We start from the raw sequence: 23,051 nt of genomic DNA, 5'->3' as shown, positions 1-23,051 counted from the left end.
GACTCCCTTTCCCACAGGAAAGGAGCATTCCAGCACCTTCTTCCAACAGAAACCCAGGCATGGGGATGTGCTGGTGGGATCTGGGCTCCTGCCGTAGTTTTTCCTCTTGGAATTGACCAGTTCCTCCCATTTTTTTCACCCCTTTCTCCTCAAAACCAGGGAATTGGTTGTCTTGGCAACATCTCTTGTGCTCCTCAGATCCCCAGCTCTTCCTCCAATGCTCTTTCCCCCCCTGAATTTGGGGTGTTTATCATTATTCCTTTTTTTTTTCTTGGTTCCCAAAACCCTCCGCAGGAATTCTGCCCGGATGGAATTCCATGTCAGCTCTCTGATAACCCCTTTTCCGAGCAGGTTGTCCGAGACCCGACCTGGTTCCCATTGTTTTTGCATTCCCGGCCGAGGCCGAGGGGATGGGTTGGTTTCCTTTCTCTCAGCCTTTAATTATTCACTGATGGAAATTAAAACCGGAGCCATTCCTTTGTCCCGTTCCCGCAGATGATCCGGCAGTTCTGGAAACAGAAGACCTGGATAGAAAGGCCATGAGATACGGAGCAGGCCTGGAGCCAGACACCATCTCCCTGGCCTCTGTCACCGCTGTCACCACCAATGTCTCCAATAAAAGGTGAGATCCCAGCTGGGATTGTGCCAGTGGGAGGTGAGGACGGACATCCCAAAAATGTCTGATCCCTGACTTGGGGAATGTTGGAAATCATTGTCCCATGGAGCCAGCAGGGTGGTTTTTTTGGAATATCTGTCCTGCAGCAGTGATCACCAAAGTTCTGTGGAGTGTTCCAGGTCCCAGGGTTGAAGGAATGTTGAGGGTGACCCTGCTCTTGTAGTGGGAGAAATTTGGGACAAGGACCTGGAGGGACAGGACACAGGGAATGGCTTCCCACTGCCAGAGGGCAGGGATGGATGGGATATTGGGAAGGAATTGTTCCCTGGGAGGGACTGGGATGGAATTCCCAGAGAAGCAGTGGCTGCCCTGGATCCCTGGGAGTATCCAAGACCAGGTTGGACGGGGCTTGGAGCACCCTGGGATAGTGGAAGGTGTCAGGGTTGGAACTGAATGATCTTTAATGTCCCTTCCTACCCAAACCATTCCATGATTCCATGAATTCCATCCGTTCTTTGACCCAGAGTTTCTTCTGCTCTTCCAAAGGTCCAAGCCTGACATCAGGATGGAGCCAAGTGCCGGGAGGCCCATGGATTACCAGGTCGGTGACACTGCTGTGTCCCCAAGCTCCGCTCAGGGGGTCACAACCCAGGCTTGGGGACACTGTTTGCAGGGACCGAGCTCCTGGTGGGGCTCAACTCACTGGGCTTGGAACCAGGACATCCCAAGAGCTGGAATTTCACTGGTGGAGCCGTAAACGCAGGATTAAGTCATTTACTGGGGTTGGTGTCCAGCATGTGAAGCCCAGAGAGCCCAAATTCAGCCCAAATTCAGCTCTCTTTGAGGCTGTCCCCAGGGAATTTCTCCTTGGAGCAACCTGGGATAGAAGAAGGTGTCCCTGCCCATGGCAAGGGGTGGAATGGGATGATTAAGATCCCTCCCAATTCCAATCACTCCATGATCCCGTTGTGTTTTCCAGCAGAAGTGAAGCCAATGGGATGGGTCTCTCTGATCCCACAGCTTGGCTAAATCCATTGGATTTTCCATGTTGTGCGAAGCGCCCACACCCTGGGGCTGGAATAACCGGGATTCCTGGGATCTCCTGCATCCCACACCCCACCAGCCCCTCCTCGCCTGTGTCCCAGTGGGAGCAGCAGACCCCATTGCACTGGAAATTCCCCTTGGTCAGAGGTGGAGGGGATGGGTGAAGGCAGCCTGGAGCTGCTCCCGGGACGTGGAAGTTTGGGAATTCCTCTCCCCAGGTCAGTGTCACCATCATCGAGGCCCGGCAGCTCGTGGGGCTCAACATGGACCCCGTGGTGTGCGTGGAGGTGGGGGAGGAGAAGAAATACACGTCCATGAAGGAATCCACCAATTGTCCCTACTACAACGAGGTGGGTCCAGCCCCTCTGCTACTCCCACCCCTCCATCCGGTGATTTCTTTCTTCTCCGTGGTTTTTTGGGTTAAATTCCTGTCGGAATAAGGTGAAATCTCAAACCACACATGAGAAACGAAGCCTTTGCCCTCTGGAATTTTGTGACCAGTTAGTCCCAGGTTTTCCAAGAAATCGGCGCTTCCGTTGGCTCCCCCCACTCATTGGGGGGTCAGTGATCCGTGTGGTCGTACGCTCAGCGTCGGAATCACATGGATGCATCCCTGCTGGGCCGTGGGCTGCAGGAGCTCCCCCAGGCATCCGCAGCTTCTCCGGGGCGTTCCCGATCCTGATGGATCCCACCCCTCATGATTCCTCTTTCCCTTCCAGTATTTTGTCTTCGATTTCCACGTCCCCCCCGATGTCATGTTCGACAAGATCATCAAGCTCTCCGTAAGTGACCCCGGTGGCCTTGTCCTTGTCCTTTTTGGGGGGCTTTGGAAGCAAACAACCCATTTTTGGGATGGATTTAAGGTCCTTGATGTGAGATTCCCAACAGGAATTCTCTTCTGCAGACCTCCAGTCCGTTTTTCTGTTCCAACCTTCATTCCTGGCTCCACACAGCTCCCACATTCCCTGTGTCCCTTCATGGGTGGTCTCTGGTATTCCAGAGCTGGATAGAACCAAACTTTGGGATTTGTTTATTCCTGGGGAGAGGAAAGACCTTCCTGAGCCTGCCAGGGAAATTCCTGGAGCATCAGACCTCTTGTGGAAATCCAGGACTGGGAATGCTGAGAGCAAAGCCAAGATTTCAGCCCTCCCAAAACCCAGAAGGTGATGGACAAGATTTGCAGATTCCCTGCCCAATTAGGACATGTTAATTAGGATCATCCATATCCACCCCATGCACAAACTGGTCGTACAATTTCTCCCAGTTTTCCTCAAATTCTGAGCATCCTAAAGGCTTCTCCATCAGGGAAATATCCAAATGTTTGCTGCCATAGGGGCTGGAAAAGGGATCTTGCTCCAAAGATTAATTTCTTTGCATTTTTTGTTCATTCCAAATATAAACTTCCTGGCAATTCCACTAATCAGGAGCTGCCAACCCCACCAGGCCTCTTGGTGTCCATAGAATCCTCCCCAGACCAAGGAAAACTCCTCAGCTCCTTTTCCATCTGGCACCGAAGAGCTCTGGAAATCGTTTTGTGCCTCCCAGGTCCTGGGAAAATTCCTGAGTGATTTTCCCCTCTCGATTTCCAGGTGATCCACTCCAAAAACCTCCTGCGGAGCGGGACACTGGTGGGGTCCTTCAAGATGGATGTTGGGACTGTTTATACCCAGCCTGGTATGTGAATGTTGTTTACGACAATTCCCGGGTGTCTGCGCCTGCTCTGTGGAGTAAAATTCCTGGCAAAGGAGCCAGGCAGGCGCAGGTTTCCTTGGAAAATGCTTTCCCAATTTAGTGTAAATGTGCAAGACATCGGTCACCTGGGCTCGCTCGTAGGTCAGGGAAGAGCACTTCTGGAGAAGGCTCCATATACCCCCCCTGAATTCATGGAATTCCAGAATAGCTTGGGTGTGATGGGACTTTAAAGATTATTTAATTCCACCCTGACATGGGCAGGGACACCTCCCGCTATTCCAGGTTGCTCCAAGCCCTGCTCAACCTGGCCTTGGACACTGCCAGGGATGGGGCAGCCACGGCTGCTCCAAGAATTCCATCCCAGCCCCTCTCCAGCATCACAGGGAAGAATTTCTTCCCAATATCCCATCCAGCCCTGCCCTCTCCCAGTTCCCTGTGTCCTGGCCCTCCGGCCCTTGTCCCCAGTCCCTCTCCAGCTCTCCTGGAGCCCCTTTAGGCCCCACAAGGGGCTCTGAGCTCTCCCTGGGTCCAGGTCTTCTCCAGCTCTCCCGGGTGTCAGAGATCCCTCCTGGATATGCTGGTATCCAGCCCAGCCCCGCCCTGCCAAGGAAGAAGCCCCAGGTGACATTCCCAGGCAGGACATCAACGTTCCGGACAGGAAGGTCCGGGACTGGATCCTGCCCTCCATGTCTGGCATTTCATCCAAGCCAGGAAGGCACCTGGAAAAGAGAGGGGAGGTTGATTAGAGCGGCTGATCACCGAGTCCAACCATCCCCAGCACTGCCAAGGCCACCCCTGTCCCATGTCCCCAAGTGCCACATCCATAAGGGTTTGAATCCCTCCAGAATGGGGACTTGAGGCTCCACCTCCCCCAGTTTATCCCATTGTTTCTTTGCCTTCAACACTGGACACATATTCCCAATAAATTTTCCAGGGGTTGTTGGGATCCCTCACACACAGGGCAGGTCCCACTCCACGGAAGGCTGTGTCGTTGTTGGCCGAGTCTAGTTGTGACCAAGGTGTCTTTTGTCCCCTGGGTCGCAGAGCACCAGTTCTACCACAAATGGGCCATCCTGTCCGACCCTGAGGACCTCACGGCCGGCCTCAAGGGCTACCTCAAGTGTGACATCGCCGTGGTGGGCAAAGGGGACAACATCAAGACCCCGCACAAGGCCAACGAGACGGACGAGGATGACATTGAAGGGTGAGGATCTGCCAGGATCCGCTTCTCCTTGACTTCCTTGGGAATGGCTTTCCACCTCTCTTTACCTCGGATGGGATGAGAGGATCCAAACCTGGGGCTGGTGGCGCACAATGAGCCACGAAACCAGAGGGAGCAATCCGGTGCTTTTCCAAGAGAACGCATGGTCCTGGTGCAATTCCAGGTGATCCCCGGCACAGAGCAGCCATTCCTGGCAGGTCAGACCATCCACTGGTGGTTGAACTCTACAACAACACCAGCCTGGTGTCACCCAGCCACTCTTTACCCGATGCTTCTGATGGGCCCTGGGTGGGGGGATGGGATGGGATGGGATGGGATGGGATGGGATGGGATGGGATGGGATGGGATGGGGTCTCATCGCCCACTGCCAAGGCAGAGCAAGCACCTGCCTTGGATGAGGTTTGGACCTCTGGATGAGGTTTACCAGGCTGTGTGTGTGGACGGGGCTCCTGGACTGCCCAGAACATCTCAAAGATCATGGAACAAAAATCAGGAGATTTTAGGACTTGATTCCAGCCCCAACATTTTCCAGCTAAATAAACATCTCCATCTCAAATCTGCCTCTCAGGCTCTCCCCACGTGGAGTCATGGAATGGTTTAGGTTGGAAAAGACCTCTGGGATCGAGTCCAACTGTTAACAGTCAGAAACCACCAGCACAGCTTTCCTGACCTGCTGGGGTTTGAGGAGCCACCTCCAGTATGTTGGGCTTCATTCCAGGCTGTAGTGGTGATGTTCTCCTACTTATTCCTAAAATCCTGGAATGGCTTGGGATGGAAGGGATCTTCAAGATCACCTTATTCCAACCCTCCTGCCATGGGCAGGGACACCTTCCAGCAGACATGGGCAACTCCAGCAATTCCCAGAATTCCTCTAGAAATATTTTGTTCCCAGCATTCCCATGGGCTCATCTATTCCTGCAGAGGAATAAAGCCACAAATCAAAAAAAAAACAACGGATGGAGTTTATTTCTTCCCCAAAATAATCGTCCGAGCCCCTCTTGATAAGGAAAAAATTACTCTTCCAACATCCTGTTCACTCCATTTCCATGGAATGGAGTGGAAGTGGACGGAGTCAGTGCTCAGAAAACGGGGCAGCTCCTCTTTGGTCTTTTATGGGATCACAAAGGTTGGAAAAGATCTCTGAGACCATCTCATCCAACCTTTAGTCTTCCCTGACCACCCCACGCCAGCAGCTGTTCCCAACCCTATCCATTGACATTCCAGGAACCTCCTGCTCCCGGACGGGGTCCCCCCGGAGCGGCAGTGGGCTCGGTTCTACATCAAGATCTACCGCGCCGAGGGGCTGCCGCGGATGAACACCAGCATCATGGCCAACGTCAAGAAGGCCCTCATTGGGGAGAACAAGGACCTGGTGGACCCCTACGTACAGGTGGCCTTCGCGGGGCAGAAGGTGAGTGGGGAGGTGCCAGGGTGACCATGGGAGGTGACACCAGCAGGGCCAGCAGGTAGCTACAGATGGTCTCAGTTGTCACCTGGCACCTCAGGATGGGTGTGGTGTCACCTGGCACCTCAGGATGGGTGTGGAGTCACCTTGCTTTCTATGCTTCCCCTCTCCATGATGGGTTTGAGCGCTCTCCAGTTGAGGTAGGGAATTCCTTACTCAGGAGAGGGCAGAATGGATGGAAGGGAGCAGCTCAGGTGGTGAGGGATGGTTTGGGACATCCAGCCCTTGTCTGAAATCCATGTCTTTCCACTTCCCAGGGAAAGACATCCATACAGAAGAGCAGCTACGAGCCCCTCTGGAACGAGCAAATCATCTTCACGGAGATGTTCCCCCCGCTGTGCAAACGGATCAAGATCCAGATCCGTGACTCAGACAAGGTCAACGACGTGGCCATCGGGACCCATTTCATTGATCTGAGGAAGATCTCCAACGAAGGGGACAAAGGTAAAGTTGAAGTGGGGGCATTCCTTTGGCAGAGTTCCCAAAGTTTCCCAGACTCCCTCCCACCCCTGGAATTCCCTGGTGCCCATCTGGAGAGACCTCGATGCCCTGAAATGTGAGAGGTTGTTGGACCAATACTCTAAAACCCGAGATCCGCCACAAGCCTTCAGCCAATTCCTGAAAGCAAAGATACCCCAGAATAATTTGCTTTTCCAAGAATTCCATGGGTGGATGAGCATTTGTCGGGCTCCCCATTCCCACACACACAGGCAAAGATGGGAAACCAAAGGTGAGACTGGAAAGGGACCAATGGGGAGTTCTCCTTCTTCACCTCTCAAAATGGGGAATTGCTCAATGGGAGCCTCATCTCTGCCTTTTGGGCGGGGGGCCCTCCCAGTCTCCATCGCTGCCTTCCCTGCAAAACTTCCCTGAAAAAAAGGAGGCTCCGGGGGGACCCTGTGGCTCTGCACAAGTCCCTGACAGGAGGGGGCAGCCGGGGGGGTCGGGCTCTGCTGGCAGGGAACAGGGCCAGGAGGAGAGGGAACGGCCTCAGGCTGGGCCAGGGCAGGCTCAGGGTGGACAGCAGCAGGAATTTCCCCATGGAAAGGGTGCTCAGGCCTCGGCAGGGGCTGCCCAGGGAGGTTTGGAGTGCCCCTCCCTGGAGGTGTCCAAGGAAGGGCTGGAGGTGGCACTCAGAGCTCTGGGCTGGGGACAAGGTGGGGATTGGGCACAGGTTGGACTCGATGGTCTGGGAGGGCTTTTCCAACCCAAATGATACTGGGATTCCCTGAAAACTGTCTCCATGGATGGCTGCAACCACACTTCCATGGACACACAAGAACATATCCCAGCCTGTGCCACCACACACAGACCAGGAAAGTGATGCCAACCACAAGTGCCAAGACATTCCCTTTTGCCCGTCCATCCCCTTCCCGCCTGCCCATTCCATCCCCACAGGTTTTCTGCCCACCTTTGGCCCTGCCTGGGTGAACATGTACGGCTCCACCCGCAACTACACCCTCATGGACGAGCACCAGGAGCTCAACGAGGGCCTGGGCGAGGGCGTCTCCTTCCGCGCCCGGCTCCTGCTGGGCCTGGCCGTGGAGATCCTGGACACCACCAACCCCGAGATCAACAGCTCCACCGAGGTGCAGGTGGAGCAGGCCACGGCGGTGGCTGACGTAAGTCCCCGTGACCCCACAGCATCTAGGCAGTTTGGGGTCTCAGGAATATTGGATTGTTACCTTCGGCTTCACAAATCGAGGATTTCAAGTGTTGCCCCGGCTGTTCTGGATCTCACAGAGCAATAGAAGTAAATCTTGCAGGATTTCAGGTTTTAGCATCGTTCCAGTGCTCACTTCCCTCGGGAGTGCTGGGAATATCTGAGTGAGATACTTTGGCTCTGGCACAGCTTTCCCAGAGAAGCTGTGGCTGGTCCATCCCTGGAAGTGTCCAAGGCCAGGTTGGACAGGGCATGGAGCAACCTGGGATAGAGGAAGGTGACTCTGCCCATGGAACCAGACGATCTTTAAGGTCCCTTCTCACCCAAACTGTTCTGTGATTTCTATCGTCTCCGAAACTTAGGGATGTTTCTCCGTGTGGAAAATACACACAGACAGTGACTCATCCCCTAATTCCAGTTGTCCCACTCTTATCCTGATGGGTTTCAATCAGAAGCCAATTCCCCCAGCCAGGGGGAATGAAACCACCGGGAAATAAAACCCTTCCAATTCTGTGGGAGCATCCAGGCACCTGGATTTGTGTGGTTTGATCAGTTCCGTTTGGGAGCGAACTCAGGCTCGTATTCCTGAATTTCTCTGAGAGTCCATCCCGGGCACGGGGTGACGGCTCCCAACACAGTTCAAGGTTATCTTTAATTAAAAGATAGTAAAACGAAATCTTTAATTAACCACTCTCTGCAACGAGCCAAGAGATGGGAGACAAGACCCTCCTGGTCCCTTTGGCAGTGGCATCCCGAGGGATGGATGTGTCTCTCCCTCTGGCCCTGACCCTCAGCCCTGGGATCTCTTTCTCCTGCAGAACTGCAGTGGGAAGATGGAGGAATTCTTCCTCTTCGGAGCCTTCCTGGAGGCCACCATGATCGACAGGAAGATTGGGGACAAACCCATCAACTTCGAGGTCACCATAGGTTGGTTGTTCTTTGGGGAGTGTGACGGTTTTGAAAATCAGAATCCAAAGCTGGGAGCGGGGTTTATTCCCGATTTTCCATTCCAACCCCTGCTAGAGCAGGTTTGGGGAGCAGGGAATGGCCCCTCCGTGGGCGTGAGGGATGTGGGATCCCACACCCCCTATTTTGTGCCTGCTGGGGTGTGGCCAGTGGAGCTGATCCCTCTCCCATCCTGGCTTTGTGCTCTGGAGAGGCCAGCTCCAGGAGGGAATGTATTCCCAGGGGATTGAGAGGGGACAGGAGCAGGGTATAGACACCTCTCCCTAATTTCTGGCTCCTGGACGTGGCTCCAGGAAGTCAAACGTTCTCTGTGATTCCAGCAGAGAAAACTTCTGCCAGCCTGAATTCAGTCCCAGAGCTGGGAGTTACAACCCTGTGAATCGATTCCATTTTTTTTTCCTTGAGGTAACTATGGCAACCAGGTGGATGGCTCCAGCAAACCCCTCCTGCGGAGGAAGAAAGAGGGAGGGGATGGGGACGAGGAGGAGTCGGAGCTGCTCCAGAATTCCAGTGAGGATGAAGGTGGTGAGGATGGAGAGCTGGTCTCCGTTTCTTCATCCCAGCCCATGAAGCCCCTGGTCACGGACAGGTCAGTGTGTCCACCTGGACACAGACAGGTCAGTGTGTCCACTTGGGCACTGGGTCAGTGTGTCCACTTGGGCACGGACAGGTCAGTGTGTCCACCTGGGCACTGGGTCAGTGGGTCCACCTGGATTTGTGTGCTCAGTGTGTCCACTTGGGCATTGGATCAGTGTGTCCTCCCAGTCACAGACAGGTCAGTGTGTCCACCTGGGCACTGGGTCAGTGTGTCCACCTTGTGTGGCACCTGGGGACGTGGGTCAGTGGTGGCCTTGGCAGTGCCGAGATCCCAGATGGAAAAACTGCTGGAAAAATCTGCCAATGCATCAGGCAGGAGATTGGCGTAAAAGACTCAAATCCTCTCCCTGGTGAGATGTGCCTGGGAATGTCTGGATGTGGATACAAAGGACTGGGATAAGGAAGATAATTGGATTTACGATGATAAGATTCGCTTAAAGTGGATTTTAATCAAGTTTTAGCAGTAGATTGGTGTTAATTGAATTAACTGCCTGATTCAATCAATTGGGAAAGGAGTATCCAGTGAAGTGTCTCCCTGGAATTCCCTCCCTTTTCCCTTGAATATCCAGCACAGATAAAGTCCCCCTGGAATTCCCGCCTCTGCTCCTCGGCTCCTTGTCCATCTGAATCCCAAGGGGAGATGAGAAGCTCCGATGTTTTGGGGCCGTGCCCACCCTGTTTTCCCAAAAATCGCCCGCCTCTGGGAGCCTCCTGCTCCACCACGGGGCTCTGCTGACATCTCCTGGCGGGAATACCCGGGAAGAGCTGGAGCGGGATTTAACTCCTGGTGATTCCAGGTGCAGCAGGATCCACAGTGGCTTTCCAGGGGGTGGATCCCGGCTCATGGCCAGTGCTCCAAAAGTATGGATCACCCTTCCTTTAGCTGTGCCATCACTATTCCAAGGACAGGTTGGGCAGGGGTTGGAGCAACCAGAAGGTTTCAGAATCCCAGAACGGTTTGGGTGGGAAGGGACCTTAACGCTCATCCCATTCCAACCCCAACACATTCCAGTGTCCCAGGTGGCTCCGAGCCCCATCCAACCTGGCCTTGGGCACTTCCAGGGATGGGGCAGCCCCTGGGCACTGCACCCATCCATCCTGGGCCTGGCATTGGGAATGGCCTCGGAAGAAACGGAGCCTCTGTTCTCCAGGATGCATCCGAAGCCACCTCCCTCCCACTCCTGAGCTCCTTTAGTAGCCTTCCCACCACGGCAGTGCCTCCCGGGAGCGGGGTGGGATGGGGGCTGCTCCAGGCCGGGATTGTCACCCCCACACGGAGCGTCTCTCCTGCCTCCTCCTGCAGGAATTATTTCCACCTGCCCTACCTGGAGAAGAAGCCCTGCATCTACATCCGGAGCTGGTGGCAGGACCAGCGGCGCCGGCTCTACAACGCCAACATCATGGACAAGATCGCGGACAAGCTGGTCAGGGATGGACAGGGAGGGATGGAGGGACACAGCTGGGACACGGGGCTGGCACAAGGCACAGCCACATCCAGGCTCCCTGGGTGTCTCTGCACCTTGGCGCAAAGCAGGGACAGGCAGTGCCCAAAAAGGGGGAAATTCCCAGTGAGGAATCGCCAGATTCCAGCAGCTCCTTGAGAATTCTGTGGGTTAGATCCAGGTGTTCCCACAAATGGGAACAGGGGCAGGGAGGCTGGGCTGGAGGGGTGAAGCACTCCTGTGGCAGAGCCAGGGAAGGGAAAGCTCCAGGGAGAGCTCAGAGCCCCCTGCAGGGCCTAAAGGGGCTCCAGGAGAGCTGGAGAGGGACTGGGGACAAGGCCTGGAGGGACAGGACACAGGGAATGGGTACAAACTGGAAAAGGAGATTTAGGCAGGATATTGGGAAGGAATTGTTCCCTGTGAGGGTGGGCAGGTCCTGGCACAGGGTTCCCAGAGAAGCTGTGGCTGCCCCTGGATCCCTGGAAGGTTCCAAGGGACAGGGTTTGGAGCAACCTGGGATAGTGGGAGATGTCCCTGCCCATGGTGGTGGAGTTGGAATTCAATGATTCCTACCCAACCCATTCCATGATTTTATGATTAACCGTCTCAGCTCATTCCCAGGGACCCTTCAGGAGAGCTCTACATTGGCAGGGTCATAGCAGGATCCAGGAAGGGTCCCCCTGGCAGGTCCCTCCAAGAGGGTTTGGATCTCGGCCAGCTCATTCCTGGAGGGCACCGGAGCCATTCCCAGTCCCCAGAGCTGGGTCCCCAGACGTGTTCCAGGGAAGCAGCCGGGGTTTCCCTCGGTGTGGGGTTGGATCAGGGGGTCCCCCAGCCCCCCACCCCTCATGCTGTCCCCATTGGTGCTGCAGGAGGAGGGGCTCAATGATGTGCAGGAGATGATCAAGACGGAGAAGCCGCACCCGGAGCGCCGGCTCCGAGGGGTCCTGGAGGAGCTGAGCAGTGGCTGCCTGTGAGTGACACGTGGGAAGGGTGGCACCGTGCGGGTCTCTACTCCCAGTGGATGAGGCTGGGAATATCACCTCTGGGAGTGTCACCTCACCTTGCCTTGTCCTCGGGATGACGGCACAACGTTCCATGACGTTGGCGCGGTGCCGGATCTTTTGCCTCGGGCTGGAGCACGGTGCTGCCGTCTGCACTCCAAAGCAAGGCTGAAGACCTCAAACTGCGGCCTCCACGGGCTGCTGGCACCTGGTGGCACCTGGTGGCACCTACTGTCCCTTCCTGACCCTGAGTCCGGGGTGTGAACCACCCCCTTGGCTACAGTTCTGTTGGAGACTGGAGGGAATGGGAGCTTTTCCCTCCAGGGACGTGGCCAGGCTGGCAGAGACCTCCCTGGGAAGGGCTCCCGTGGGAATCACCCTGCTGGCCTTTTCCCGCAGGCGCTTCCTGACCTTGGCTGACAAGGACCAGCATCACTCGTCCCGCACGAGGCTGGACCGGGAGAGGCTCAAATCCTGCATGCGGGAGCTGGTGAGTGGGATCTGGTCCCTAAAGGGGCTCCAGGAGAGCTGGAGCGGGACTTTGGATGAGGCCAGGAGGGACAGGACACAGGGAATGGCTTCCCAGTGCCAGAGGGCAGGGACGGATGGGATATTGGGAAGGAATCATTCCCTGTGAGGGTGGGGACGGGTTGTTCAGGAAAGCTTTGGAAGTAGTGGAGGAGGATTCCTGAGCAGGGCTGGAATTTGGTCCATGGACACGCTGGTTTCCAGTCCCTGTGGGTCGAGGGTTTGGGGTTTAATTCTGAGCAGAGGAGCCCAAAGACCCCTCGGGTCTCACCCACGTCCCAGGTGTCACTTGGGCCTCCGCTGCCTCCCCTCCACCAGACTCTGGAAAGAAATTTGGGAGCACAGAGGAGCTGGAAGGGGGAATTTGGGGAACCCTGAGGAGCAGAGCTGTGCCAGGGACAGAGGTTTGGGGGTGATTTTGGGAACCCTGAGGAGCAGAGCTGCCCCAGGGACAGAGGTTTGGGGATGATTTTGGGAACCCTGAGGAGCAGAGCTGCCCCAGGGACAGAGATTTGGGGATGATTTTGGGAACTGTGCAGGACAGAGCTGCCCCAGGGACAGAGGTTTGGGGATGATTTTGGGAACCCTGAGGAGCAGAGCTGCCCCAGGGACAGAGATTTGGGGATGATTTTGGGAACTGTGCAGGACAGAGCTGCCCCAGGGACAGAGGTTTGGGGATGATTTTGGGAACCCTGAGGAGCAGAGCTGCTCCAGGGACAGAGATTTGGGGATGATTTTGGGAACCCTGAGGAGCAGAGCTGCTCCAGGGACAGAGATTTGGGGATGATTTTGGGAACCCTGAGGAGCAGAGCTGCCCCAGGGACAGAGGTTTGGGGGTGATTTTGGGAACCCTGAGGAGCAGAGCCGTGCCACGGACAGAGGTTTGGGGATGATTTTGGGAACCCTGAGGAGCAGAGCTGCTCCAGGGACAGAGATTTGGGGATGATTTTGGGAACCCTGAGGAGCAGAGCTGCTCCAGGGACAGAGGTTTGGGGATGATTTTGGGAACCCTGAGGAGCAGAGCTGCTCCAGGGACAGAGGTTTGGGGGTGATTTTGGGAACCCTGACGAGCAGAGCCGTGCCAGGGACAGAGGTTTGGGGGTGATTTTGGGAACTGTGCGGGACAGAGCTGCTCCAGGGACAGAGGTTTGGGGGTGGTGGCCCTGCTCCTTGCCAAGGATGTGCAGGAGAGATGGACAAGGAGCTGGTGGCTTCTCCACCTGGCACAGCCAAGGACACCAACTTCAGTGGCCAGCTGCACCGTGGAGAGCCAGGAATTGTTAAATTCTCCACATTCACGTGGAAGCTCCAAGGCTCAGGTGCCGGGTGACAGCAGGAGAGGCCCCTTCCTTAATCTACCCCAAAACTCTCCAAGCTCAGGTGACACCGTTGTGGTGTCATCTTCTCCTGGGCTCTGTCTCTGCCCTCTCAGGCGCCCTCCCATGCCAAGGTCAACAGAAGGATGTCCGAAGGTGTCCATCCTGACATAGTGGGATTGAGGCACCTTTGCCTCGTCCGAGCTGTGTCCTGATGAGCCGGCTGTCCCTGCAGGAGAACATGGCCCAGCAGGCCACGGCCCTGCGCTCCCAGGTCAAGAGGAACACCATGAAGGACAAGCTGAAGCTGGTGCAGAACTTCCTGCAGAAGCTGCGGTTCCTGGCGGATGAGGTGGGTCCCTCATGGGCAGAGGTGGCTCTGGCTGGGTCAGCACATGGAGACAGAAACCAGGGAGGGATGGATGGATGGATGGATGGATGGAGACCTCCGAGGGCAGGAGAGGTCCCTCTGCAAGGAGCCATTCCAAGTCCATGAGCTGCCCCATGATCCCTGTGCACTCCTGGGTGGGAATGAGCTGATGAAGAAGAACCTTAAGAGTTTCCTGGGGAAGGGACAGAGCTGGGTCCTCCTGCAGCAGAGCTGGAGATGTTTCTGCCAGTCCCAGCCATGGAGGGATCCTGTGGGATCAGGATCTGGGAGGTGACACATCAAATCCCAGGCTGGTTTGGGTGGGAAGGGATCTGAAATCCCATCCAGTTCTAACCCCAGCACCTTCCACCATCCCAGGCTGCTCCAAGCCCTGTCCGACCTGTCCAAGGACACTGCCAGGCATCCAGGGGCAGCCACAGCTGCTCTGGGAATTCCAGCCCAGCCCCTCACCACCCTCAAGGGGCTGAATTCCTTCCCAATATCCCATCCATCCCTGCCCTCTGGCACTGGGAAGCCATTCCCTGTGTCCTGTCCCTCCATCCCTTGTCCCAAGTCCCTCTCCAGCTCTCCTGGAGCCCCTTTAGGCTCTGGAATGATTTTACGACACTTTTACACTTCAAGACTGGCTCGGAGGGGGTTCTTGGTCCTCCCTGGAGCTGCAGCTGTTCCACCTCCTGCTCCCGTTTCCCATGGAGGGCTCCCAGCTCCATCCTTGGTTAAAGCCAGGCCTTCCTTGGCCCTGACCCAACTCAGATTTGAGGTGTGATGGGCCCTGTCCAGACTGGGAACCTCTTCCCTGGAAAGGGATGAAGGAATGGCCCCTGCCATCCCCTCCCCCAAGGCCACTGAAGGAGAAAAGGAAAATCTTCTGTCTTCTTAGCCCAAATTTATATTTTTTAAAACTTTAACCAACCTAAATCCCAGGTTTTTCCTGCTCTGAGCAGCTATTTTGGAGTGGGAATCTCAAAACTATTCCAGTGCCCACAGTGTGGCATCAGGCACATCCATCTTCCATGGAATCTGTTGGATTTGCCTCCAGACAGTCTCCAGCCCCGCCAGTGCCTCAGTGGTCGGAGCTGGGACACTGACGGGGCTCTCCTGTGGCATTCCCAGCCCCAGCACACGATTCCCGACGTTTTCATCTGGATGATGAGCAACAACAAGCGCATCGCCTACGCCCGCATCCCTTCCAAGGACATCCTGTACTCCATTGTGGACGAGGAGATGGGCAAGGACTGCGCCAAGGTGAAGACGGTTTTCCTCAAGGTGAGGCTCCGTCTGTCCTGGGGGAGCTGCGGCCAAGAGGAGGGAAGTGGAGGAGGGAATTTGGGAGATGAGGATGAGAGTTGTGTATCCGTTTTTCCTGGGGGTTGAATATTGGAAAAAAGTGATCCATACTCTGCTGGTAGAGGTGGAAATCTGCTCCTAGGGAGGGTGAAGCACTGACCTTACCCAGCCCGATAAGTGGGAAATGTTTGGAAAGAGGGGACGTGTTTTATCCAGCTGGAAATCCAGAGAATTCCTGGCTTAGGGAAAGGAAATCATGATGGGAAGAGGACAATGCACGAGCCAGAGTAGTGTCATGATCCCGAAGGATCCTTGGGTTTAAGGAACAGCAGCACAATGGCCCAAAGGGGTTGGGCGCTCCAAGAGGTGGTGTGTCCATATTCCCGATATCCATGTGAAATCTTCCCTCCCTTGTGCTCAGCTCCCCGGGAAGAGGGGGTTCGGACCTGCTGGCTGGACAGTCCAGGCCAAGATGGAGATCTACCTGTGGCTGGGCCTCAACAAGCAGCGCAAGGACTTCCTGAGCGGCCTCCCCTGTGGATTCGAGGAGAAGAAAACCCCCCGAGGACAAAACCTGCCTTCCTTCCCACCCATCAGCCTCCTGTACACCAGTAAGGAATTCCCACAGGATGGGACATGGAGAAGGTGGGAGGGAGTCTGGCTGGACACCTCCTGGTCCAACGGCTTCCAGGAGCTAAGGGGGAAATTACTCCAATTGTCCCAGGAGAGGTGGGGGGGTGGGAATTGTGTCCCCTCATCCTGCTCCTGTTCACGGCTGATGTTGTGCGCACAACGAGCAGGATGCCAAAGAAATCCGTATCCATTTGGGATTCGCGCTTTGAGCTGAGATCCTTCCCCCATGAGGAAAAACAGGCCCCTGAGACCTCCCTTGGATGGGTTCTGGGAGATTGTCCCAAGCCATCCCATCCCCTCTCTCTTCCAGAGAAACAGGTTTTCCAGCTGCGAGCCCACATGTACCAAGCCAGGAGTTTGTTCGCAGCCGACAGCAGCGGCCTCTCGGATCCCTTCGCGCGGGTCTTCTTCATCTCCCAGAGCCAGTGCACCGAGGTGAACATTCCTGGGATGCAGGGATGCGGGGATGGCTGGTGATGCTGCAGGTTCCATCCTGCTCCCGTGGCACACATCCCACGAGGATTAGGATCCCATAAGGATTAGGATGATCCTGGGGTCCTGCAATGAGAGCTGGGGATTTACTGTCTCCAGGAGCCCATTCCGAAATATGCCCCACACGCTGGTGGCTGCAATTGCCCATGATTCCCCATGATTGCCCGTGATTCCTTGTGAATGCCTGCCTGTTGAGGCAGAACTGGGTCATGTTAAAGTGGTTTTTGGGCTTCCTTCCCAGTCCGAGGGTTGCCAAGCTTTAGGAAGCCTGGAGGACACTGGGAATAATCCATCTCTGCTCATCTCCTGTTCGATTGTTTCCCTCAGAAGAATCCCTGGGAGATTCCCGATGCCTCTCTGATCCAAAAAATGCGCAGCAGCCCCACCTGCCACCCTTTCCCAGGACTTTGGTCCATCCCTGGAGCAGTAGCAATGTCTCCCATCTTTCCAGGTTCTCAACGAGACCCTTTGCCCAACCTGGGACCAGCTCCTGGTGTTCGACAATGTGGAGCTGTACGGGGAAGCTCACGAGATGCGGGATGACCCCCCCATCATCGTCATTGAGATCTACGACCAGGACACTGTGGTGAGAAAAGCCCATGGAATTGTGTGTGGTTTGGATGCCGGGATCTCTCCAGAGTTGGAGGCAGAGGATGTGGGGAGCCTTTTTTCCTGACTCCTGGAAAATGATCCCTCCACATCACCCACGGAGCCTCTGCTGCTCATAAATCTCAGACGTAACTTGATGTATCTTGTTTTTGGAGAGGGAAGCAAGAGGCTGTAGCCAAGGAGATTTTCCCTTTGGGAAAACTGCTCATCCCTGGCCTCCTTGCTGTCCCAACCCTTGGCTGTCCCAAACCTCCTTCAAGGAGCCAGGACTGAAAGTTTTCCCTGAGCTTTGGCATCCCAAGCCCAGAGCGCTGATCCCGTTCCTGTTCCAACCACGATGGGGAGGACCACAGGGCTAATTTTGAATTCTTGTGTTGGATCCCCAACTCCAAGTGCTCTTGGGGAGAACCATGAGTCTAATCTTGGAATTCCCCTGTTGGATCCCAACTCCAACTGCCCTTGGGGAGAACCATGGGTCTAATCTTGGAATTCCCCTGTTGGATCCCAACTCCAACTGCCCTTGGGGAGAACCATGGGTCTAATCTTGGAATTCCCCTGTTGGATCCCAACTCCAACTGCCCTTGGGGAGAACCATGGGTCTAATCTTGGAATTCCCCTGTTGGATCCCAACTCCAACTGCCCTTGGGGAGAACCATGGGTCTAATCTTGGAATTCCCCTGTTGGATCCTAACTCCAACTGCCCTTGGGGAGAACCATGGGTCTAATCTTGGAATTCCCCTGTTGGATCCCAACTCCAAGTGCTCTTGGGGAGAACCATGGGTCTAATCTTGGAATTCCCCTGTTGGATCCCAACTCCAAGTGCTCTTGGGGAGAACCATGGGTCTAGTCTTGGAATTCCCCTGTTGGATCCCAACTCCAAGTGCTCTTGGGGAGAACCATGGGTCTAATCTTGGAATTCCCATGTTGGATTCCCAACTCCACGTGCTCTTTCCACAGGGAAAAGCTGACTTCATGGGCCGGACGTTCGCCAAGCCGGTGGTGAAGATGTCAGACGAGCAGTACTGCCCCCCACGCTTCCCGCCACAGCTGGAGTATTACCAGATCTACCGCGGCAATGCCACGGCCGGGGACCTGCTGGCCGCCTTTGAGCTGCTCCAGGTGCCAGCTGGACAAAGGGATGGGAAGGCTGGATGCAGGCTTGGAAGGGAGAGGGGATTAATTTATGGAAAATCAGATAACTGGGAATAACTGGGAATAACTGCCCCTTCACTGCTTCATTGTTCTGCTGAACCCTTGTAGTTTCTCTTGGATGGATCAACCACTTGTTCATCAAAGGCACCTGGAAGTGTCCAAGGACAGGCTGGACAGGGCTTGGACCAACCCAGGATACTGGAAGGTTTCCCTGCCCATGGCAGGGGGTTGGAATTCAATGGTATTTCAAGTCCCTTCCAGCCCCAACCATTCCATGATTCATGTCAGTCTGGGGCAATACCAGAGTAAAATTCTTCCACTTTTGTGCCTCATGCTCCATCCACTGAAATGCTTTCCCAACCTCCTTTTTCTGCCAGGGCAGGTGCTCATCCAAGCCCTTTTCCCCACCACTTTCCTTGGACTCGGGGAACGGCTCACACGGGAGATTTGATCTTTCCTGAGCCCTGGGCTGGATATGGGACCTTAAAGCTGCTCCTGGGCTGAGTTCTGGGACCACATCTCCATTTCCTCACACCCAGCCCAGCAGATGCAATTCCAGGGTGGAACAGCCCTGGGAGTGGGATACATTGGTGGGCTGAGATTGCTGGATTGCTCCTGGGACTGTCCTGTGTGGAAGGACAGCAATTCCCAGCACCTTCTGCTCTTGCATTTCACTTTTCCCAAAGCAACTGCTCTGGGCTCTCGGTGCTCCCAGACAATGCAGACCCAACAACTGGGACCAGTTCCAGCTGAGACACCACCCAGTTCCCTCTGGAATTTGTCCCTGTCCATGGCAGGGGTTGGAATGAGTTGATCTTTGAGGTCCCTTCCAAAGCAAACCAATCTGTGATTCCACAATTCTGGGAGATGGACCAAAAAACTGCTTTCCAGCAGCTCAAAAGAGCAGATCCTAATCCATGATCCATCTGTTCCAGATCGGCCCCGCGGGCAAGTCAGACCTGCCCCCAATCGATGGCCCCACGGACATGGATCGGGGCCCCATCCTGCCAGTGCCTCTGGGAATTCGGCCAGTGCTGAGCAGATACAGAGTGGAGGTAACAGCCTCGGAGCACCCGGTGTCCATGTGGAGCATTTCCTGGGGCAGGAGAGCATCTCCAAGGGTGCTGGAAGGGCAGGAGGGAGCTGGGAGTCAAGGATCTGTCTGTGGTGGCCAGACTGGGAGCCAGGCTGCAGCATCCCTAAAAAAGCAGGGAACTGGATCACTTTGTGCTGTCAAAACTGGGCAGGACAGTGAGACAGCAGCACCTGGGCTGAGATGCAGCTCAGGGAACATTAGAGATGGACATGGAGCTGGATCATCTCTTCCCAAAAAAATCCTATAGCTCAGGTGTTCTGCATCCCACCAAACTCGGGCAAAGAGGATGGAATGCCTCTCATGTATCCATGGTTATCTAAATTGGGATTTTGTATCCAAAATAGTGTGGGCACGACCCAGGGCAGTGCCCGTCCCCTGTGCTGGCACTGCTGGGGCACCTCCAGTGCTGGGGGCAGCTCTGGGCCCCTCCTGACAGGAGAGACCCTGAGGGGCTGGAGCGTGTCCAGGGCAGGGAACGGAGCTGGGAAGGGGCTGGAGCAGCAGGAGCGGCTGAGGGAGCTGGGAAAGGGGCTCAGGCTGGAGCAAAGGAGGCTCCGGGGGGACCTTGTGGCTCTGCACAAGTCCCTGACAGGAGGGGGCAGCCGGGGGGGTCGGGCTCTGCTGGCAGGGAACAGGGCCAGGAGGAGAGGGAACGGCCTCAGGCTGGGCCAGGGCAGGCTCAGGGTGGACAGCAGCAGGAATTTCCCCATGGAAAGGGAGCTCAGGCCTTGTCAGGGGCTGCCCAGGGAGGTTTGGAGTGCCCATCCCTGGAGGTGTCCCAGGAAGGGCTGGAGGTGGCACTCAGTGCTCTGGGCTGGGGACAAGGTGGGGACCGGGCACAGGTTGGACTCGATGGTCTGCGAGGGCTTCTCCAAATGATTCCGTGGTTCTGTGACGTGTCCCACGAGGGCCCCTGTCCCTTGGAGGTCCTGGTGGACACCCATGACCCAGGCAATGCCCACAGGGATGTTCAGGGCACATCTCAGCCCCGGGTGAAGGTGCTTCTGCTCCGGTGAGATGCCACTGACCAGGTCTCCAAAGGGATCTCAGCTCCTGGTTTTCCACACATTTGCATCGCCATAAATGAGTTGTGTTCCTCACAATTTTAATACAGCCATGGGGAATGAGGAGGTGGGGAAATCTCCATTTTGGGGAATTTTGGATGGTGGCAGTCTGTTACCCCAGGCAGGGACAGGGAAGTTTCCCCAGTGACACTGATTCCATTGGGACAAAGCCATGGCAGTGCTGGATCCAGAGCCACCACAGATGGACAGAGCTGCTCTGAGGAGTCCCAGGGTGGGAAAAGGCCAGGAAGGGAGAAAGGCAGGAAAAGGAGTGTCGAGAGCAGCAGCTGGGAGACCTTGGGCTGCAAACCAGGAGTGGGATGGAAGATTTGGGGTGTCAGGAGGAGATACCTCAGGAATCCCACTGCCCAGAGATGACATCGTCAGTGGGATCCCTCTCCATGGAGAACCAGCTCTCCAATGTGAGATCGTCCCGCTCACATTCACATGCTCTCTCCTCCTCCTCCTGCCCTAGATCCTGTTCTGGGGGCTCAGGGACCTGAAGAGAGTGAACCTGGCTCAAGTGGACCGGCCCCGTGTGGACATCGAGTGCGCCGGAAAGGGCGTCCAGTCTGCCCTGATCCAGAACTACAAGAAAAACCCCAACTTCAGCACTTTGGTCAAGTGGTTCGAGGTGGTGAGTGTGGCTCCTTCCCTCTGATCCCTCACCTGGAACCCAGAATTTCTGGAGCCCACCATGGCTCTGAGCCCTTTACTCCAGTTTTCCCAAAGGAGTGGAGCATATGGACACCATTCCTTTACCTGAGGGCTCCCAAGCCACATATTGCTGGAGCAGATCTGGACCTCTTCCTCCAGCATGATCCCAGTTCTGGTCTCAGCTCGTCTTCCCAACATGATCCCATTCTTAATCCCTACCCGCCTTCCCAACATGATCCCATTCTTAATCCCTACGGGTCTTCCCAACATGATCCCATTCTTAATCCCTACGGGCCTTCCCAACATGATCCCATTCTTAATCCCTACCGGCCTTCCCAGCATGATCCCATTCTTAATCCCTACGGGTCTTCCCAACATGATCCCATTCTTAATCCCTACCGGCCTTCCCAACATGATCCCATTCTTAATCCCTACGGGTCTTCCCAACATGATCCCATTCTTAATCCCTACCGGCCTTCCCGACATGATCCCATTCTTAATCCCTACGGGCCTTCCCAACATGATCCCATTCTTAATCCCTACAGGCCTTCCCGACATGATCCCATTCTTAATCCCTACGGGTCTTCCCGACATGATCCCATTCCTAATCCCTACCGGCCTTCCCGACATGATCCCATTCCTAATCCCTACCGGCCTTCCCAACATGATCCCATTCTTAATCCCTACGGGTCTTCCCAACATGATCCCATTCTTAATCCCTACGGGCCTTCCCAACATGATCCCATTCTTAATCCCTACAGGCCTTCCCGACATGATCCCATTCTTAATCCCTACGGGTCTTCCCGACATGATCCCATTCTTAATCCCTACGGGTCTTCCCGACATGATCCCATTCCTAATCCCTACCGGCCTTCCCGACATGATCCCATTCTTAATCCCTACGGGTCTCCCCAACATGATCCCATTCTTAATCCCTACGGGTCTCCCCAGCATGATCCCAATTCTGGTCCCTACTTCCCTTCCCAACCACCAAACCAGACGCTCCCAGTCCCTGATAACCATCCCTCCTCTTCGCAGGACCTCCCGGAGAACGAGCTGCTGCACCCGCCCCTGAACATCCGGGTGGTGGACTGCCGGGCCTTCGGGCGCTACACCCTGGTGGGCTCCCACACCGTCAGCTCCCTCCGCAAGTTCATCTACCGCCCGCCCGATAAGAAAGCCCAGCACTGGAACATGGCAGGTACCAGGACTGGGACATGGGGGCCTGGTCTGGAGCATCCATGGGGAGAAGAGGGAGGTGGGATGGGCTGTGAGGACCACGAGATGGTTGGTTAACCCACAGAACTTCTGGGTTTGGGTCCAGTCTTAACCAGAACTTCAAAAAAACCCCCCAAATTTAGCACTTTGGTAGTTCCAAGGGGTGAATCTCCTCTTCCCTTTGAGCCCTCAACCAGAACCCAGAATTTCTGGAGTCCAAACCGTGGCTCCAAGCCCTTTGCTGTGGTTTCCTCAGAGGGGTGAGGAGCCACAGGGTGCAATCCATCACTTCCCATTGATTTTTTGATCTGTGGGTCTTGCCTGCTCCCCCATTTCCTGTAAGACAAGAAAGGTTCACCTCTGACATCTCTGCAGCTTCAGGACTTGAGTCCCCAAGTATTCCTCAGGACTGGGACTGGATTTGGCCACGCTCAGTCCCCGTGGTGGCTGTAAAGAGCAGAGGTCGAGGCCCCTCTCAACCCAAACCACCCCAATGCATCAGCGACTGCAGCAAAACCCATCCCAGACCCACTTCCCACCCATCCCGAGGGCTTGGGAGCCACCAGAATTGCTCCTCTCCTCCCAGCTTTGGGGCCGGAGGCTGGGCTAGATTCCCAAGGACACATCTGGTTGCATCCAGCTGACCAAGGGTTGTGTCCAAGCTAGCGGAGGCTTTCAGGACAATCTTCTCTGCCTCTTCTCCTCTGGACATTTCCTGCTTATCCTTCACCTTCCTTTGCTCCGTGTGGGATTTTGGTCCTGCTGAAGGCTCTGTGCTTATTTCCACTGCTCCAAACAAGGTGGTCCCACAGCGCTCCAGCCTGAATCCTGTGGGATCTCTCCTGAGCTCAGTTTCTGGCGGGAATCCTGTAGGATCTCACCTGAGCTCAGTTTCTG

The 23,051-nt window shown here is 55.4% G+C and overlaps 1 protein-coding gene across 4 annotated transcripts in view; it reads left to right on the top strand.

Annotated features, from left to right (window-relative positions):
• Nucleotides 1–23,051, top strand: part of OTOF (otoferlin) — an 80,721-nt gene that overhangs the window by 40,861 nt on the left and 16,809 nt on the right. For all 4 annotated transcript variants that reach the window (XM_048298855.1, XM_048298854.1, XM_048298857.1 and 1 more), the window contains 23 exons: nucleotides 496–622; nucleotides 1,163–1,217; nucleotides 1,879–2,010; nucleotides 2,380–2,442; nucleotides 3,250–3,334; nucleotides 4,397–4,556; nucleotides 5,799–5,985; nucleotides 6,297–6,483; nucleotides 7,438–7,661; nucleotides 8,521–8,629; nucleotides 9,074–9,257; nucleotides 10,569–10,689; nucleotides 11,580–11,680; nucleotides 12,111–12,201; nucleotides 13,791–13,907; nucleotides 15,060–15,212; nucleotides 15,655–15,844; nucleotides 16,177–16,301; nucleotides 16,810–16,944; nucleotides 17,925–18,086; nucleotides 19,055–19,174; nucleotides 20,755–20,916; nucleotides 21,975–22,137. In XM_048298855.1, the coding sequence (XP_048154812.1) occupies nucleotides 496–622; nucleotides 1,163–1,217; nucleotides 1,879–2,010; nucleotides 2,380–2,442; nucleotides 3,250–3,334; nucleotides 4,397–4,556; nucleotides 5,799–5,985; nucleotides 6,297–6,483; nucleotides 7,438–7,661; nucleotides 8,521–8,629; nucleotides 9,074–9,257; nucleotides 10,569–10,689; nucleotides 11,580–11,680; nucleotides 12,111–12,201; nucleotides 13,791–13,907; nucleotides 15,060–15,212; nucleotides 15,655–15,844; nucleotides 16,177–16,301; nucleotides 16,810–16,944; nucleotides 17,925–18,086; nucleotides 19,055–19,174; nucleotides 20,755–20,916; nucleotides 21,975–22,137 (3,153 nt within the window). The remainder of the gene's footprint in view (nucleotides 1–495; nucleotides 623–1,162; nucleotides 1,218–1,878; nucleotides 2,011–2,379; nucleotides 2,443–3,249; nucleotides 3,335–4,396; nucleotides 4,557–5,798; nucleotides 5,986–6,296; nucleotides 6,484–7,437; nucleotides 7,662–8,520; nucleotides 8,630–9,073; nucleotides 9,258–10,568; nucleotides 10,690–11,579; nucleotides 11,681–12,110; nucleotides 12,202–13,790; nucleotides 13,908–15,059; nucleotides 15,213–15,654; nucleotides 15,845–16,176; nucleotides 16,302–16,809; nucleotides 16,945–17,924; nucleotides 18,087–19,054; nucleotides 19,175–20,754; nucleotides 20,917–21,974; nucleotides 22,138–23,051) is intronic.

The sequence above is a fragment of the Corvus hawaiiensis genome, chromosome 3 (assembly GCF_020740725.1).
Source record: "Corvus hawaiiensis isolate bCorHaw1 chromosome 3, bCorHaw1.pri.cur, whole genome shotgun sequence".
NCBI classification, from domain to species: domain Eukaryota; kingdom Metazoa; phylum Chordata; class Aves; order Passeriformes; family Corvidae; genus Corvus; species Corvus hawaiiensis.
The sequence above is the reverse complement of the archived record's forward strand: the minus strand, read 5'-3'. Positions and strand labels throughout refer to the sequence as shown.